This window comes from Mustelus asterias, chromosome 13 (assembly GCF_964213995.1).
Source record: "Mustelus asterias chromosome 13, sMusAst1.hap1.1, whole genome shotgun sequence".
In the NCBI taxonomy this organism is placed as follows: domain Eukaryota; kingdom Metazoa; phylum Chordata; class Chondrichthyes; order Carcharhiniformes; family Triakidae; genus Mustelus; species Mustelus asterias.
The window spans coordinates 83,853,886-83,870,566 of record NC_135813.1 but is presented as its reverse complement, the minus strand read 5'-3'; the positions used below and the strand labels follow the sequence as shown (position 1 = coordinate 83,870,566).

Here is a 16,681-nt window from a genome sequence, read left to right as displayed (position 1 = left end):
GGCCTATAGTTACCCGCCTTTTGTCTCCTTCCTTTTTTAAACAGCGGCGTAACATTAGCCGTTTTCCAATCAACCGGCACTACCCCAGAATGCAACGAGTTTTGATAAATAATCACTAACGCATCCACTATTACCTCTGACATTTCTTTCAATACCCTGGGATGCATTCCATCCGGACCCGGGGACTTGTCCACCTTCAGTCCCATTAGTCTACCCAGCACTGCCTCTCTGGTAACATTAATCGTATTAAGTATTTCTCCTGCTGCCAACCCTCTATCGTTAATATTTGGAGTATAATGGAGTACTGTATACAGTTTAGGTCTCCTTTTTGAAAGAAACTTGTCATAGACGAAGTGGAATGGAGACTAATGTCCGGAATGGCAGGATTGGTCTTTTGAGGAGAGACTGAGCCTGTAGTCCCGAGAATTTCAAAGAGTGAGAGATGCTCTCATTGAAACTGACAAAGTTCTTACAGGACATGACAGCATAAATGTAAATAGGATGTTTTCCCTGGCTGGTGAGTCTCGAACCAAGGGACAAAGTCTCAGAATAAAGGGCAGGCCATTTAAGATTGTGAGGAGAAGGAATTTCTTCACTCAGACGGTGATGTATCTTTGGAAATATCTCTTCCAGAGGGCTGTGGAAGCTCAATCATTCAGCATGTTCAAGACAGAAATCTATCTGCTATCAAGAGAAATGGGGACAGTAGCGAAAAGTGGCATGGAGGTAGATAATCAGCTATGAAATATTTAAATGGTGCAGTAGACTCAATGGGCTGAATGGCCTAAACTGGTTTCTACATTCCGATGTTGACAGGCTTGTGGAAAGTCTCGGGTGCAATATTTTCCCAACATGACATCCATGCGAACATGCATACTTTTCTACCCTCCAGAGCACAAACAGGACTGAGCTGCCTGGGATTTGTGGGCAGGATCATCGGGACTCAAGGGGTGGAGGAGGTAGTGTGTAGTCCACATGCCTGTCACATGAATACCCTTGCAGTCAGTCTCCAGACCAGGGACAGCGGAGTGGGGAAAAAGATTAAAAACTTCTCAAGAGGGCAGGGAGCAGAAATTGTAATTATTATAGTGAATCCCAGAATTACAAACTGGAAACAGTCTGAGCTACTGAAAACCGGTTAACAAAAGGTAGAAATGATGGTGCTGATGGAAGTACAAAAAGCAGATACACTGCTGTTGTCTTCTCTGGTTATAGTTCAGTCTATAGTCGAACCATTAAATCTATAAAAGTAACATTTGTTGCTACCAATACATTTGGTTCACATACCACCTTGAGATAACATGTTTTACCTGCTGTTGTGAAAGGTGTGCTTGTGACTGCTGGAGTTGTGCTGGCGGTTGAGTTTGCATCGGTATGTGTATTGCAGCTTGCACCTGCTGCTGCAGCTGAACCTGAAGTTGGGTCTGAGACTGAGAGAGGGAAACAGACTGTTGCTGGGCCTTGGCCTGCGGGAGGTTTTGAGGCTGGGGTTGGGATTGGAGAATGGGTTGGGGATGAATCTGGGGATGGGGTTGCAGCTGGGTTTCGACCATGTGCTGTTGCGTCAACTGAATAGTAGCTGGGAGTGATGTCAATGGCATAGCTGTGGGTTGTAGTCTGCCAGGCAGCTGGGGTGGAGGCGTGTGCAGGCTGGCTGCATTCTGTACTGGAGGTCCTTTGGAAGGGTCGTATTGCTGTTGGTTTTGTTTCTGACCAGTGAGCTGTATCGTCTGAGGAGTAGGGGGCATTCCACCTGAAGAAATATTAAACAAAGAGAACATGGAGTCAGTATCATTTGTTCTTTTCTTAATTCATTCATTCATTTAATTTTCGCAAATGGTGAACAAATATAATTAGCAATATGACCAAATACAAAGATTAGAAATATCCACCCACAGTGCCAGGCTACTTCTCAATACAAAATGTATGGGATCCTGGATTTTATAAACAGAGGCATATAGAGGACAAAGGAAAGGAAGCCATGTTAAAGTTTTCTAAAACACTGGTTAGGCATCAACTGGAGTACTGTGCCCAATTCTGGTAGCACACATTAAGGATGTCAATAGATTAGAGGGTGCAGAAGAGATTTATCCGGGTAGAAGGACTTCAGTTATGTAGAGAGACAAGAGAAATTGGGATTTTGAGGGGTTTTGATAGTTAAATGGTGAGAAAATGTTTCCATTGCAGGAGGATCGGTAACCAGAGGACACAGATTTAAAGTAACCGGTAAAGTAGCCTGAGACTAAATTACTTTTTTAAAAAACACAAAGCAATGATGATCTGAACTGCACACTGTCTGAAAAGGTGGCGGAAGCAAATTCAATAGCAACATTCAAAAGAGAATTGGATAAATACTTGAAGGAGGAAAATTTGCAGGTTTATGGGGAAAGAGTAAGAGTAGCGTGGTTAAGTGAAAAACTCTTTCCAGGAACCAACAGAGGTGAAACAGATCAAATGGTCTCCTTCAATGGTGAACGATTCAAAATCTGCTTCTCTGCAACATAAACACAGGAAGAAAACAACTACTAAAAGGACACATTTCACGAGATGCTTGGAATCAAGTGTAAATTAATTGTTAAAATCAAACCTGATTAAAATCAAACAGAATCTTTTCAGCACATTTGACGAGAGGGGGAAAAAAAATCTTGGTACAGAACTCCTTGTTGAGATTCAGCACTTGCTTTTGTGTCATCAAGTTCTATTGAATTTTTAAAAAGACAGTTTACTGACACTGAAACAAACTAACCCATATTCTGCAGGTGTAAAATATCACAGAAATAACATTACTGATTCTGCTTGAGTAAACTATGCAACTTTCTATAGATCGTCATCCTAGAGGTTTCAGTCTGACCGAAACAGAGACAAAGCACGAAACCAAACTGATGAAAGCAACATGTACTTGCGTCAGACCTGTAAGCTAAGTACGAGTCACGTTATAGATAATAATATGAACATCTAAACTGTCTATGAGATTCCAATATTGCAGATGCAATTATGTTGTATTGGTTTACTGATGCAGGAACAAGACAGAAATAGCTTCAGCTCCTCCTTCGTTACAAGGTCAAATATATAGCTGTCAACTCCTGGCACAGACGTTCTATGAAAGCTGCGCAGTGCCATGGATTTAAATCACAAAATTAAATAATGCAAAACATAAATCTACAAGCAGCGAAGCAGCTTTACGGCAACGTGCTTGAACCTTTTAGGGAGCAGTTAGAAATAAACTTACCCCTCGAGTCACCTGCAAGTTAAGCACTTTTAAAATATGCCCATCACTGTTAAATTTAGTACAAAAGAGACCAAAGTCACGTTGGGAATTTAAGCATGCATGTCCGTTTAATTAATGACCCGGTCACAGAGTGTCTATAAGAGACCCTCAGAGAAACAACAGACAAGTTAAATGTAGGCTGAATGTCGATAATGATAGACTGGTTTTGTATTATACATATGTAACTTAACCCACCTACACAATTTGAAACTACAGTTCTGACAAAATACAGAAACTGCAAGGAAACAAAGACTGACTCAATACCCACCGACATGCTCAAACATCTACCCTGGGAAATGAGTGGGAAAAAAAACAGAAGAAGTCACTCAGATGAAATTTAAATTATGCCACAAACTTCCCAAAGGCTCCCTTCCCAGAGATAACTTTCTAAAACACAAACACTTTTCTGCTTCTCAGTTTGGAGGGAGCCTCTACATGTTCTGTACTGGTGTGGGAAACATTTGTTAAGAATACATCAATCTTAATAGGCATCACCTTGTTAACATTAGTGATTGTTATGTAGGCTACGTAACAACTGTCACTACACTTCTCCACCGCACACATTATGATGCAATAAGGTGCAATAGAATGGAGAGCATTATTTTAAGAGTAACTGAATGAATCAGTGTGTTCAGTATGGTGACCATCATTGAGAGCTGGCTTCAATGGTTGTTGTTTTATAATTGCAGAACCACATGCACAATGTGCAAAGTCTGATGATGCCATGGAGCTAACCCTGAGTACTGACCGCAACAATGAAATGTTTGTGTACAGTTGCCTATCAGACCTTTCCTGATATTAGGAAAAGATACCCAATGCAAAAAACACATTACTTACCTCTACAGATGAGTGCAATGCCAAGGCTACCCATAACTAAAGCCAGCCTGCAGTAGTACACACCACCAGAAGTGATTATTTATGTCCTCCATACAAATTAACCTCGGGTTTGAACTCAGAGAGAAAGAACTTGCATTTGTACAGCATCTGCCATGACTTCAGAATGCCACAAAACGCTTTACAGCCAATGGGCTGCACTTTTGCAGTACAGCCAATTTGCATGTAGATAGGTTCCATAAACATCAATGTGATAGTGATCAGATAAATCAGTTTTAGAAATGTTGGTTAAGGGACAATTATTGGCCAGGAAACCGGTGAGAACTCCCCTACTCTTCTTCATATACAGTGATCATGGGATCTTTACATCCACCCGATGGGGGCAGACAAGGCCTCGGATAATGACTCATCCAAAAGAGAGCACTTCTGACAGTACAGCACACTCTCAGTCCTGTACTGGAGCCCAGCTCATGTCTCTGGAAGCCACAACCTTCTGACTCAGAGGCGAGAGTGCTACTCAATAAGCCATGGTTGGCACCCAAAGACTTTCCATGGAATGAAAAGAAAAAAGACTTTGAGGAAAGGGAATAAAATATCAGAATACTTAGTAACAATCGTAACTACTAGAAAAGTAAATATCAATGTAGGGGCATGTATGTTAAACAACAAAATACAAGCTAACCCTCAGGGAATACATTGCTCAGAAGCCGAGCAATAGATCACATACAAGTCCTACTTTACTTTCACCGTTAGAAATCACTGTAAAAATATACTGTAATGAAAGGTAATAGCTACACACCACAATTTGGCTGTGCCATATAGGAGTCTACTACCAAATATATAACTGCATTCTAAACAGAATTTTAAGCATTGCATTAAAAACACAATAAAGCTATAGTATGTTCAAAAAGTCACAAAAGGACAGGTAAATTTCTATCAGGTTTGATTCAATGGATATTAACTTGCTCTGAAACTCAGATTGTGAGCGCATGCGTCCACACAGTTCAAAAACATCACATACTGCATTTATATTGCACTGATACTTTCAATATAGCACAGCCCTCTTTATAATGCACCAATTAACTGGCTCTGAAGGGCAGCATTAGAACAAGGATGGAATGGAGTTTATACTTTCTTGCAGTTTCCCCCCCTGTAAATAGAAGTTTTAGCCTTTTGAAATGTTACTAAGGTTCATGCATACTTAGTTTGACTGTGTACATTTTAATTTAAAACTGGCATTTGTTCACATTCATTCAAGTTAGGACTAAGAAACAGAAACTAGTTTCAAATGAATCCCTGACTAAAATTGTTGATCTCACTTAAAATAGATGGATGCTATCGGAGGAAGTTTATGTACAATTTAAATATATGGAAAAATGTCCTTGCAAATGAGAGAAGACATCAAAATGTGTATGTGAAGATGTGTTTGATATCTCTTACCCTGCACTGTTGGCATGAGTTGCTGTAAGGGAACAATAGCTGGAGATCCTAAAGTAGTCACAGTTGTATGTTGGAAAACCATTCCATGGCGACCACCTTCTATCCGTGGCCTTTTATTCTGATCTGAAGTCAAAAGCAAAACACAGAGTTCGCAATATTATGCAGTAAAAAAAGTTACTGAAGCACCTCCCTTCAAGGTCAAGGCAGACTTTGTTCATCATGCATGAAACTTTTGATTTTCAGCAACTTTCTAAACTCTGTCAAAACGGCGGTGGTAGAATATGTGAACGATTTAAAAGCTTAACGGGAATGCACAAGTTAGTGAACAGCCAGGTACCTCAATTCATCAAGTAGCTTTACAGCGTTTTTAAGGGCCAAAACTAATGGTGCAAAGTATGCAGTATATTGAAAGTATCAGGTTTTTGTGTGACGGGATACTGTTTTTACATCACGTTATATGCAGCATGCACTCACTCAATGGCACTCCGGCTAGTGATATAGGCACATTTTCCACAGCATGAAGATCTGAGGAAGCTCTTTGGGGTTTTTCAACTTAAATAAAAAAAAATCATGAGCAACATTAGGTTAGTGAGAGCATTGTATAAGAGGCATATTATGTGACACGTATACATTAGAATAAGCTCTATGTGTACCTCAACATGTCTGACTGCACATTAATTTCTTTAATCTACATAAATACTCACTAAATCTCTCTCAGGACATCCAGTCCACCACATGTATTTTTAAATTATCTTAATTATGAATATAGACTAAACGGTTTTCTCTTCAGTGAAGTGTAGACTTATGGGTGATCTGATTGAGGTTTAGAGGATGAAGGGAATGGATTGTAGACAGAGTGTTCCCATTAAATAGGTTGGAGAGAACCAGGGGTCACATATTTTAGGTTATGGTCAAGGTTCAATGTCAGGAAGTGAATCTTTCCCTGGACAATAGTGAACTCTGGAACAGCCTCACAGCTCTGAATCCCTTCAAACAAGAGCAGAACCTGTTTCAGGCTGGGACCATACAAAAGGATAAATACTACGAGGAATTATCAGGGCCAGAGTGATCTTCTGGAGTAGCTCTGATTGCCTCGATGGGTCAGTGAGGAATTTCCCAAATTGGCTTGGGCGAGGAGATCACATGGTTTCAGGTGGGGTGGAGAGCACAGATATTGTTCTACACATGGCGTCACAATTGTGCAGGAACAAGCTGGATGGACCAGAGGATATTTACCTATCCGTCATCATTCATAAGGAGGTTCCAAGCGAGAAAATGTGGATGGCATTCACAAGCTGCTCAAGCCTTTTTCTCACAGCTCGAGTCTCTCAGAACCTGGAACACGTCGCTGTTCTATACAATGTACAACCACACAAGAGCTGCTTCATCACAGTGCTAAGAGATGAGATGCGCTCACAAGCACTTCCCACCTTTAAAGAGATCATGTTTAAAATGATCTACAGAAGTAAACCAAATTGCATACAGAGAAATGACACCGCAAACAAAAAAAAATTGCACAAAATAGACAAAGCTTAGCCTTTAAATTAAACCTTCTCAGGAATCGATAATACGACCAATAAGATAACTGAATTATGTTGCTTAAATTTCAAACTGAGCATTTAATATCGTCTTATCGATGTGACTCGTTTTATCATGATTTAAGCTCCTAAATGAGAATCTGCTACAACAGCAATAGAGAACAGCTTGTAACAATTACATTTTATATTTATGGTTATTACAATTGTTTTTTTCAAAATCTTAAAAGAAACACTAGCATATACATTGGGGTTTTATGACCCCCTGACGCCTCAAAGCACTTTACAGTCAACAAGAGCTTCCAAAGTAGTGTAGTGTGAGAAACACAACAGCCCTTAAATGCCTCTGTAGTATTAACCTCAACTATCCCTCGTGGCAGGAGCTTCCACATTCTCTAGGTTTCTCCTGAATTCTCTCTTGGATTTGATGTGACTAACTTGACTTTATTACCTTTGGCTTTGGACTCCCTGGCCGGAGTTGTATGTATGTGAATGGCTTCTCCCAGGAGTAAAAGGCTGACACTCTAGTACAGTACTGATGGGAGTGCTACAAGGTCAGGGGTGCTGTTTTTCTGATAAGACATTGAAACGATGACCCAAGTGCCCCAAAGCTGGATGCAAAAACTCCCATGGCTACTATTTCAAACAGCAGGGAAGTTATTCCCAACGTCTTGGTCAATATTTATCCGGTAATCAACATCACAAAACAGACTATCTGGTCATTAGCATGTTGCTGTTTGAGAGTTTCCTGTGCACAAGTGCACTACTGCATTTCCTAAGTGACAACAGCGACTACATTTCAAAACTACTTCACTGGATGTAAAGCGCTTTGGGACATCTGCAGTCCTGAAAGGCACTGTATGAATGCAACTCTTTCTTTCTTTCTCTCTATGGGAGTAGTACTCTTCCTTTCTGAGCTTTCAAGCTTGGAAATTGGCACAGATGATCAAGTTAAGGAATGTCTTTTCAAAGTATTTACAGCACAGAAACAGGTCATTCAGTCCGACCAGTTCATACCAGTTTTCACATTCCATACAACCTCCTCCCCATTTCATCTAACCCCATCAACACCTTTTATTGCTTTCTTCCCGTGTTTATCTAACTTCCCCTTAAATGCATTTTTGTTCCCCTCAACTCCTCCCTCCCTAACAATTTCCACATCCGGGATCTCAGTTACATGAAGGAAATATATAAGCTAATAAAAATCGAGAGGAGAGTTAATAGATGTTCAAAATCATGAAGGGTTTGATAGATTAAGCAGGGTCATACTGTTTCCCCTGTTTGCAGGGTGGTTACCCAGAGCACACAAGTTAATCAGCAAAAGAACCAGGAGGGAGATGAGGGTTTTTTTTATTGTTACAGCAACCTGTGATCAGGAAGCAGATTCAAGAGTGACTTTACAAAACAAACTGGATTAGTGTTTGAAGGAGCAAGAGTTAGGGGAGTGAAATTATTTGAATAACTCTTTTAAAATAACTAACACAGGCACAACGTGGCAAGTAGCCTCTTTCTGTGTTGTATCTATGATTCCGTGGTTTATTAAGAATCAAATATTTGTGACCCATGGGTTGCAGGGAAGCAAAGTTTCATGATCAGTTTCTCAAACTAATTCATAGAACGAGTGTAAAAGAATTAGTAAGCGCGCTGGGCACAGCTTGCAGGAAGTCGCCACGCTCTGGCACCATCTTGTTTTTTTTTAAAACGCAGTTGTGATCTATTCCTTTCAAAGAAAAATTACCTCCGCCCTCTTGAATGTTCATGGGAAACTAATCGTAGAATAGTACAATACAGAGATGTAGGCTATTCCGACCTTAGAGTCTGCACCCGCTCTTTTCCTGTATCACTGCAGATTTTCTCAAGTATTTGTCCAGTTTGTCCTGTCTACATCAATGGGGACGAAGTAGAAAGGGTCGCGGGCTTCAAGTTTTTAGGTGTCCAGGTCACCAACAACCTGTGCTGGTCCCCCCATGTCGACACTATAGTTAAGAAAGCCCACCAACGCCTTTACTTTCTCAGACTCAGGAAATTTGGCATGTCAACTACGACTCTCTCCAACTTTGACAGGTGCACCATAGAAAGCAGTCTTTCTGGGTGTATCACAGCTTGGTATGGCTCCTGCTCTGCCCAAGACCGCAAGGAATTACAAAAGGTCGTGAATGTAGCCCAATCCATCATGCAAACCAGCCTCCCATCCATTGACTCTGTCGACACTTCCCGCTGCCTCAGCAAAGCAGCCAGCATAATTAAGGACCCCATGCACTCCGGACATTCCCTCTTCCACCTTCTTCCTTTGGGAAAAAGATACAAAAGTCTGAGGTCACACACCAACCGACTCAAGAACAGCTTCTTCCCTGCTGCTGTTAGACTTTTGAATGGACTTACCTTGCATTAAGTTAATCTTTCTCTACACCCTGGCTATGACTGTATCATTACATTCTGCACTCTCTCGTTTCCTTCTCTATGAACGGTATGCTTTGTCTGTATATACGCAAGAAACAATACTTTTCACTGTATGTTAATACGTGACAGTAATAAATCAAATCAAATCCCCTTTAAAGGCTACTACTGAATCTGTATCCAGCACTCCATTAAGCAGTTGTATTCCAAACCTTAACCACTCATTGCATTAAAAAAATTTTCAGCCAGCTTCACTAATCACGTTACACCCGTATTCTATCATTGGGGCGGCCCAGATGACCACTTTACCGAGACCCGGGAATGGCTGCGATCCAATTTGCGCCCGAAATGGGCGCAACGGCGATTTAAATGCATTTAAATTGAATTAATGAACTGCCCACCCAACTTTATCAGTATTTCCCCCTTTACCACCACACTCGCCAATCCGGAATCGCGCCAAAATGGACATGCTGAATAAAAGTCTGTTTCGGGCGCTCCAGCTGCTGAAGAGGTGAGTTCAGAGCTTCCAATGGCTCTCTGACTTAGATCGGTGGTGGAGGGCAGGAGAGAGGTGGGGCCAGATCATTCTCTGGGTGGGGTGAGGGGTGAAGCCAAATCATTCTCTTGGATCGGTCTGGGTAGCGGGGGTTGTGGGTGGATAAGGGGGACAGTGATGTCTGTGGGGGCGTTCTGCGGCCTGGGAGTGATCTGACACGGGCGCGCTTTTTCAAATTTTTTTCTAACTGCGCATGCGCAGTTCAGAGCTCTGATCATTTCGGACATGATATGCCCCGCCCACAGCACAATTCAGACCCGCGATTTATTTTTCAGGCTAAGTGCGTATCGGGACGCCTGAAAGCAGATTTCCAAGTTGGATCTGAATTGCACCCAGATTCAGCACTTAGAATGAAAATGGTAAAATCAGGCCCAATGAGTCTTTGCAGGTTCATTTCAGGAAAAGAGCGATTAATTTTTCACATTGTTATAAATTAGAATGGTAATATACAGAAATCTGCAGCCAGTCAATACAAATCTAACACTGATATTTTATTGCTACCAATTAATCAGGAATACAGCTGGAGCAAGGACCATACATTAATCTAAAGATATTCATCTAATCTAACTCAGAAAAAAAACAAAGACTGGGGAAAAAAAAGTTGGATCTCATTATTGCAAACTCTGGAGGGATTAAGCGTTTCAGATCACTGATTTTCTATGCTTTCCATCTCCCCTATTGATCACATTTCAAGTTCTGTCGCGAGCTGGAAACATCAGAATGCATGCTTGTGATGAAGTTATCTTAGCTTAATACTGTACTACAGAAACATCAATGAGGCCCAACCTATTGAACAAAAGAGGAAGTACAGATTTAATGACATGATTGGTATGTTAAAATATACTGGAACATCTGAAACAAAACGCTATATTGCCAAAGATTAATACTGTGCATTATCAAGCAAATCTGAAACAATCACAAAGAGCCATTGTCAGAAGTCACTTTAACACAGATCTCTGAACAGAAACTTAAACTACAGTTACCAAAGGGACCAGAGATACAACTGGAGTAGAAGACAGCGCAACATTGCTGCCAAAGAATATTTTGGCAACGTACACCAGTATAACATCCAGTACATTAACCAATACAGCGCGGCCCCGTTATAACGCGATGGTTGGAGTCCATAAAATGTTATCGCGAAAAAAGCGGGGTCGCGCTAAATTTGCCAATCATGAGCGGGGAAAAAAGGGTCCAATGATTCATCGCGTTATATCCGAATTCGCGCTAAATCGGGTCGCGTTAAATCGGGGTTCCACTGTACTTTGGCCAATGGAAAAAAAATAACAATGTTCCTAGCATAAGCATGAATTAGAATTACTGTAAGGCACAGTGCCCACCGTAGCAAACTATTTAAGAGCATGCAATGTGGGCAAAGATAGATTGAATTTGACGAACTATAAGGACTGAATATTTCCTGTTAGGTATTTACAGTAGACTATTTCCTCCTGTTGGGGAATTTGGACATAGCCAGATATTTCCAATTTCAAAAGGGATGTGGTTTCTAGGCTTTGAACTATTAAAAAATACTCCATAATGTTCTTAGCATCATTACATAGAGTCAGAGACACAAAACCAGTTGCTGACAAGATAAAAGTTTCTATCTATTCACACCTTGTGAGTCCACTGCTATCATTCATTAGCTGGCAGGATGCAACAGGCTTGCAAACACTGCACCCAAGAAAACATTTTGACCATTGACAGCTGGGAAAGCTAAATGGAGGAAACAACGGAGATAAAATAGTATTCTATACCAGCATAGATGGGGAGGCTGATAACAGAATGGCAGTCAAATATGGAGTGTATTGTATACCAATATAATCAACTGGCTTTTAACTAAAACAACAGTGTAACTTGGGAACCAGAAAAGGCCATGCATCTTACCCTAAATCATTCTTCCCAATCCATTCAACCCATCCCAAACCTGTTCCAGGAACACACCAAACCATGTTTTCATCCTTTTCTTGCTCTTGATCCATATACACTATTCCTTGATGAATCAGAAATTGCTCCAATTCGCTTTTGAATGCTCTAATTGTGTGGAAAAGTTCCAGCAAGAGATAATAACTTATTCTATACATCAATAGCATAAAGGTACGATGAAGCGGTTTCTCAAACCTAAGGTTTGGTTTCTTTAGCCAGTATTTAGGTTCTCAGGTTTTGATATTTCAGGCTTGGCACAAAGCAACTTTACTGATTCTCTCTGTGGAGATATTGAAGGTGATTCCACTTATTACTCTTTCTCATCTAAATGAAGAGAACTCAGTGACAGTGTTAATTGTTATCAGAAAAAGAGTTGACTTTTTTTTCCCACTTGTCAAGTTAAAAATGACTCGATACTACTTCTAGAAAAACGTATATATATAGCACCTTTTCATGTACAAAACCTTCACAAGGCGCTTCACAAAAGCGTAATCAGAAGAGGGTATATCCAGTATACAGGTACAGCAAATAATTAGGAAAGCTAATTTAATGTTATAATTCATTGAGGGGAATCAAATACAAAAGTAGTGAGGTTATGCTTCAGTTGTTACAGGGTCCAAGTAAGAGCACATTTCAGAAAAGATTTACCAGACTAATAATTGGAATGGGTGGGTTGCCTTATGAGGCTATGCTTGTATCCGCTGGAGTTTAGAGTAAGAGATGACTTGGCTGAAAGATAATATCCTGAGGGGTATTGACAGGGTGGATGTGAAGAGGACGCTTCCTCTTATGGGAGAATCTAGAACGAGGGGTCATTCATTTAAAACGGAGGTGAGGCGAAATTGTTTCACTCAGAGGGTCGTGAGTCTTTGGAGCTCCTTTCCCAGAAAGGTGATGAAAGCAGAATATTTGAATATTTTTAAGGCAGAGGTGGATAGATTCTTTACAAGCAAGGGGATGATGGTAAGTTATCGGGGGTAGGCAAGATGTAGATTTGAAGCTACTATCAGATCAGGCATGATCTTATCAAATGGCAGAGAAGACTGGCAGGAGCTTGTATGTTTGTGTCAGGAGTGGCCACTAAAACAAATCCAAGTAGGTCTTAAAGAATGAAAGAAAAAAGTGAAAATATGGACAGGTGATGGCTGGAATACAGAGCCGAGGGCCTTGACAGCTTCAGACTGTCAGTTCAATTAATAAGTCTGGAATATAAAACGAGTCTCAGTAATGGCGATCGTAAAATTATTAATGCCATAAAAGTCCACCTGGCTCACTAAAGTCTATAAGGGAAGGAAATCTGCCATCATTACCCAATCTGGTCTATAGGTGGATCCGGCAATGTGGTTGACTATTAACTGCCCTCTGTTATAGCCTTTCAAGCCACTGAGTACAAGGGCAATAAGAGATGGGCAACAAACGCTGGACTAGCCTGCGACAGCCACATTTCATGAATTAATATATTTTCAAAACTTTCCATCACTACACTTCCCTTTGCTCCCTCACACAATAACCATGTCTGAATATAAGTCACAATCCACTTCTTTCCAGACAAGTTTTATTCGCAAATGCTCACAGCTATTGATAGTTGCCAAACTAATACCCCTTTGGGTGTTCAGAATAAAACACTTGCCAACAAGATAACTAGCAAAATTAACTATTCGAACATCCATTTATTTAACCAACACAATGTTAACATTATGTTAATAACACTGTTAAGATACAATGGTGAAGGACATTGCTTAATTAAGTATCAGAGCACTAATAAAGAGGAAGTGGAGCCACTTTGAGTGGTTACCACTTTAATTTAACACGTTAATTTGATTAATTGGTCCACTTTATTTTACTGCTTTATCAAGAGTTTAAAGAGGGACGTCTGGGATAGTAGATAGGAAGTAGAAATATGTAATGCTACATTTTGTCAATTAATCCATCATCAAAAGTATTAGTGTCTAGTTTCTCACTTTCCCATTTAGACTGGGATCCAATTAATACATAATGGATCTTTAAGATGGGTGAGTTACCAAACTAACTCAATAACATTGTCTTTCAAATTCTCTTCCAAAACTGGAAACTTCCACCATTTATATTTTGCTCCAAAACCTTCTGGTGGGGACCAGCACAGTATACTTCTAAACAAGTTATGTGGCCTCCCAGTGAGGCCATGTTCAGGGCTATCTAACTTCCTCTCAAACATATAGTTCATCCTCAGCCATTTATCATCAATTCATACCCCCCTCCCCTCCCAAGGCTCTTGCAAATTTTTTCAGAAAAAAATTTCTTCATGTTGCCAACTCTTACAACCAATGAAAATGGTTCCAGCTCCAGTCCTTTACTTGTTATCTCCTCTCCGGTGGAACTTCTTCACCTATTCCATCCTCACACTGCTTCAAATAAACTTGGTCCCAACTTTCATGCCAAACAGTGCTTTTCTCCTCAGCTCCTTAAAGCCCACGGAAGTTCAAGATTTGAACATTTCTCCCTGTCACCTTTCAAGATTCATTTTACACAAAATTCATTTGGAGAATGAGAGAGTTACTTTGAAATGCTGGACTTTAAAAACATAATTTATTTGCACAGGTTAAAAGAAAGAACCTGTGTTGACAGGTAATTAGATGCTATTAGAATTACTTTTGACGTTGTTTCCCCCATGGTCCGTAAATAACAAGTAACTTGTGTTATTGAGAAACCCCTGACCTCAATGTGTTGGGATGTTCCTGCTACCTTCAGACCATTACTCGTTTGAAATACAGAAACAGGTACAGAGACAGCAAGTGAGATCCAAAGGCTTCAACATCAGTCTGATATAAAAAATGAAAACTGCAAGGACAAGTTTTGGCCAGACTCAAGGCAAGCTAGGTAATCCACTGACATGCTTGTTATTTTGTATTATGACGCAAAGTTATGCTGATTGAACTAAGTGAATCTGTTCACTTGTTGCGAAATGGATTAACAATTCCCACCTGACCTCCAAAAAGACTGAAGGAGCATGCATATGAAAGCACAAACACCCAGATCACAAGCTGTATTATTGTATGGATAAAATATTGGGCAAATGGATTGGCACATCTGTAAATTAAAGATGCTCCGACTGCTTATGGGAATGATAGCACAACAATATCCGAGAATATCTCATTTATCCAAAACCTACAGCACCCCCATATCTCAGGAGATTCTTAATGCCTTCCTTGCACTCCTGGGCAGAGTACATGTAAAAATTAATCACTGCATAACTAGCTTCTAGAATCCCAGAATTGTAGAATCAAAGAACAGCACAATAGGGAAACCAGCATCAAGTGTGCACTGGCTATCTCAAAGAGCAATCTAATTAGCCCCATTCCACTGTTTCCTCCCCATATCCCTGCAAATGTTTCTTATATCAATTTACTCAATTCCCTTCGATTTCAATTTGTTTCCACCAGCTTTTCAGGGAGTGTATTTCAAATGCTGATCAGTCGATTTAAAGAAGAGTTTTTCCAGTCATCTCCAGTCCTTTTGACAATTGTCTGTCTTTAATCTTTGCCTTCGTGTTAACTATTTGGTTTACTCTGACTAAAACTAACATAATTTAAAACATCTCTATCAAATTTCTTCTTAGCCTTCTGCTTCTAGGAAAACCACCTCGACTTCTCCACTATATCCATTTAACTGTCATATCTTACCCCTGAAATAAATATTTTTATACTCTTATCAAAGCCTCCATAACATTCCTAAAGCGCGGTGCCCAGAATTGGCAAAAAACTCCAGCTGGGCCCAACTGGTGTTTTATAAAGATTTGGCATAACTTTCCAGCTTTTGTACTCCATGCCTCTTGTTATCACGTCCAGAATCCTGCATCCTGCCACCTTTAAAGATCTGTGCACAACCACAACCCACCAATTCCACCTCTCTCTTTCCATGAAACCCTTTTAAAATTGTACCATATAGCTTATGTCTCTCCTCCTCCTTCATCGTACCAAAATATATCTCCTCACACTTTTCTGCATTGAATTTAATTCGCCCTGCATCCACACCATCCACCTGCCTGCTAGGTGGATTGATACACTTTCAAGTTTTATCTCAACTGCAAATTTCAAAGTTGCGCATTGAGGCCCCAAGTTCAACTCATTAGTGTACATCAAAATCCAATAATTGAACCTTGGAGAGCCTCCCTCTCTCACTGAGAGCCTCCAAACCCAATATCAATAACCTTCTCCCTTTGTCTTCTTTTGTAACCAATCCTTTGCTAAGTGCTTCCCCAAACTGGTCTCTGGCTCACTGACGCACTGAACTTTCCGCTCTTGCTCTGCACAACTTCCTTCCCCCGTGACCTCAAAACTACAGAATACTTCATCTCCCTCAAGAATTTCCTTTCTCCAACAAACTTCAGACTTTTAAAATTCAAGCCTTGCATCACTGAACCACAGCATCAATGTATCATATTCTCTCTGGCAAGTTTTGGCCTTCCTTCTGCAATCTTCTCCAGGCCTAAAGCCCTCAAAATCTTGTCCATCTCTGAATATCTTTACCCCACTATCAGTGGTCATGCCTTTTGGTGACTAGGTTCTAAACTCCCTCCTTAAACCTCTTTGCCTTCCCATCTCTCTCTTCTCCTTAAAGATGTCCCCTTTCATCCAAAGCTTTTGATGTCTCCTTCATTGGCTATGCACATATAGAGTTCCCCAGGATGTTCTATTACATTATTGCATGCACACACACATGTCAGAACAGCATCTACAATACTTCCTTTCACCC

At 40.4% G+C, this 16,681-nt stretch overlaps 1 protein-coding gene across 12 annotated transcripts in view; it reads right to left on the bottom strand.

The window, feature by feature from the left end:
* Positions 1-16,681, bottom strand: part of ep400 (E1A binding protein p400) — a 141,041-nt gene that overhangs the window by 97,081 nt on the left and 27,279 nt on the right. For 10 of the 12 annotated variants that reach the window (XM_078227158.1, XM_078227162.1, XM_078227159.1 and 7 more), the window contains 2 exons: positions 5,543-5,665; positions 1,311-1,753 (listed from right to left, as the gene is read on the bottom strand). In XM_078227158.1, the coding sequence (XP_078083284.1) occupies positions 1,311-1,753; positions 5,543-5,665 (566 nt within the window). The remainder of the gene's footprint in view (positions 1-1,310; positions 1,754-5,542; positions 5,666-16,681) is intronic. The other 2 variants (XM_078227167.1, XM_078227168.1) reach the window with 1 other exon arrangement.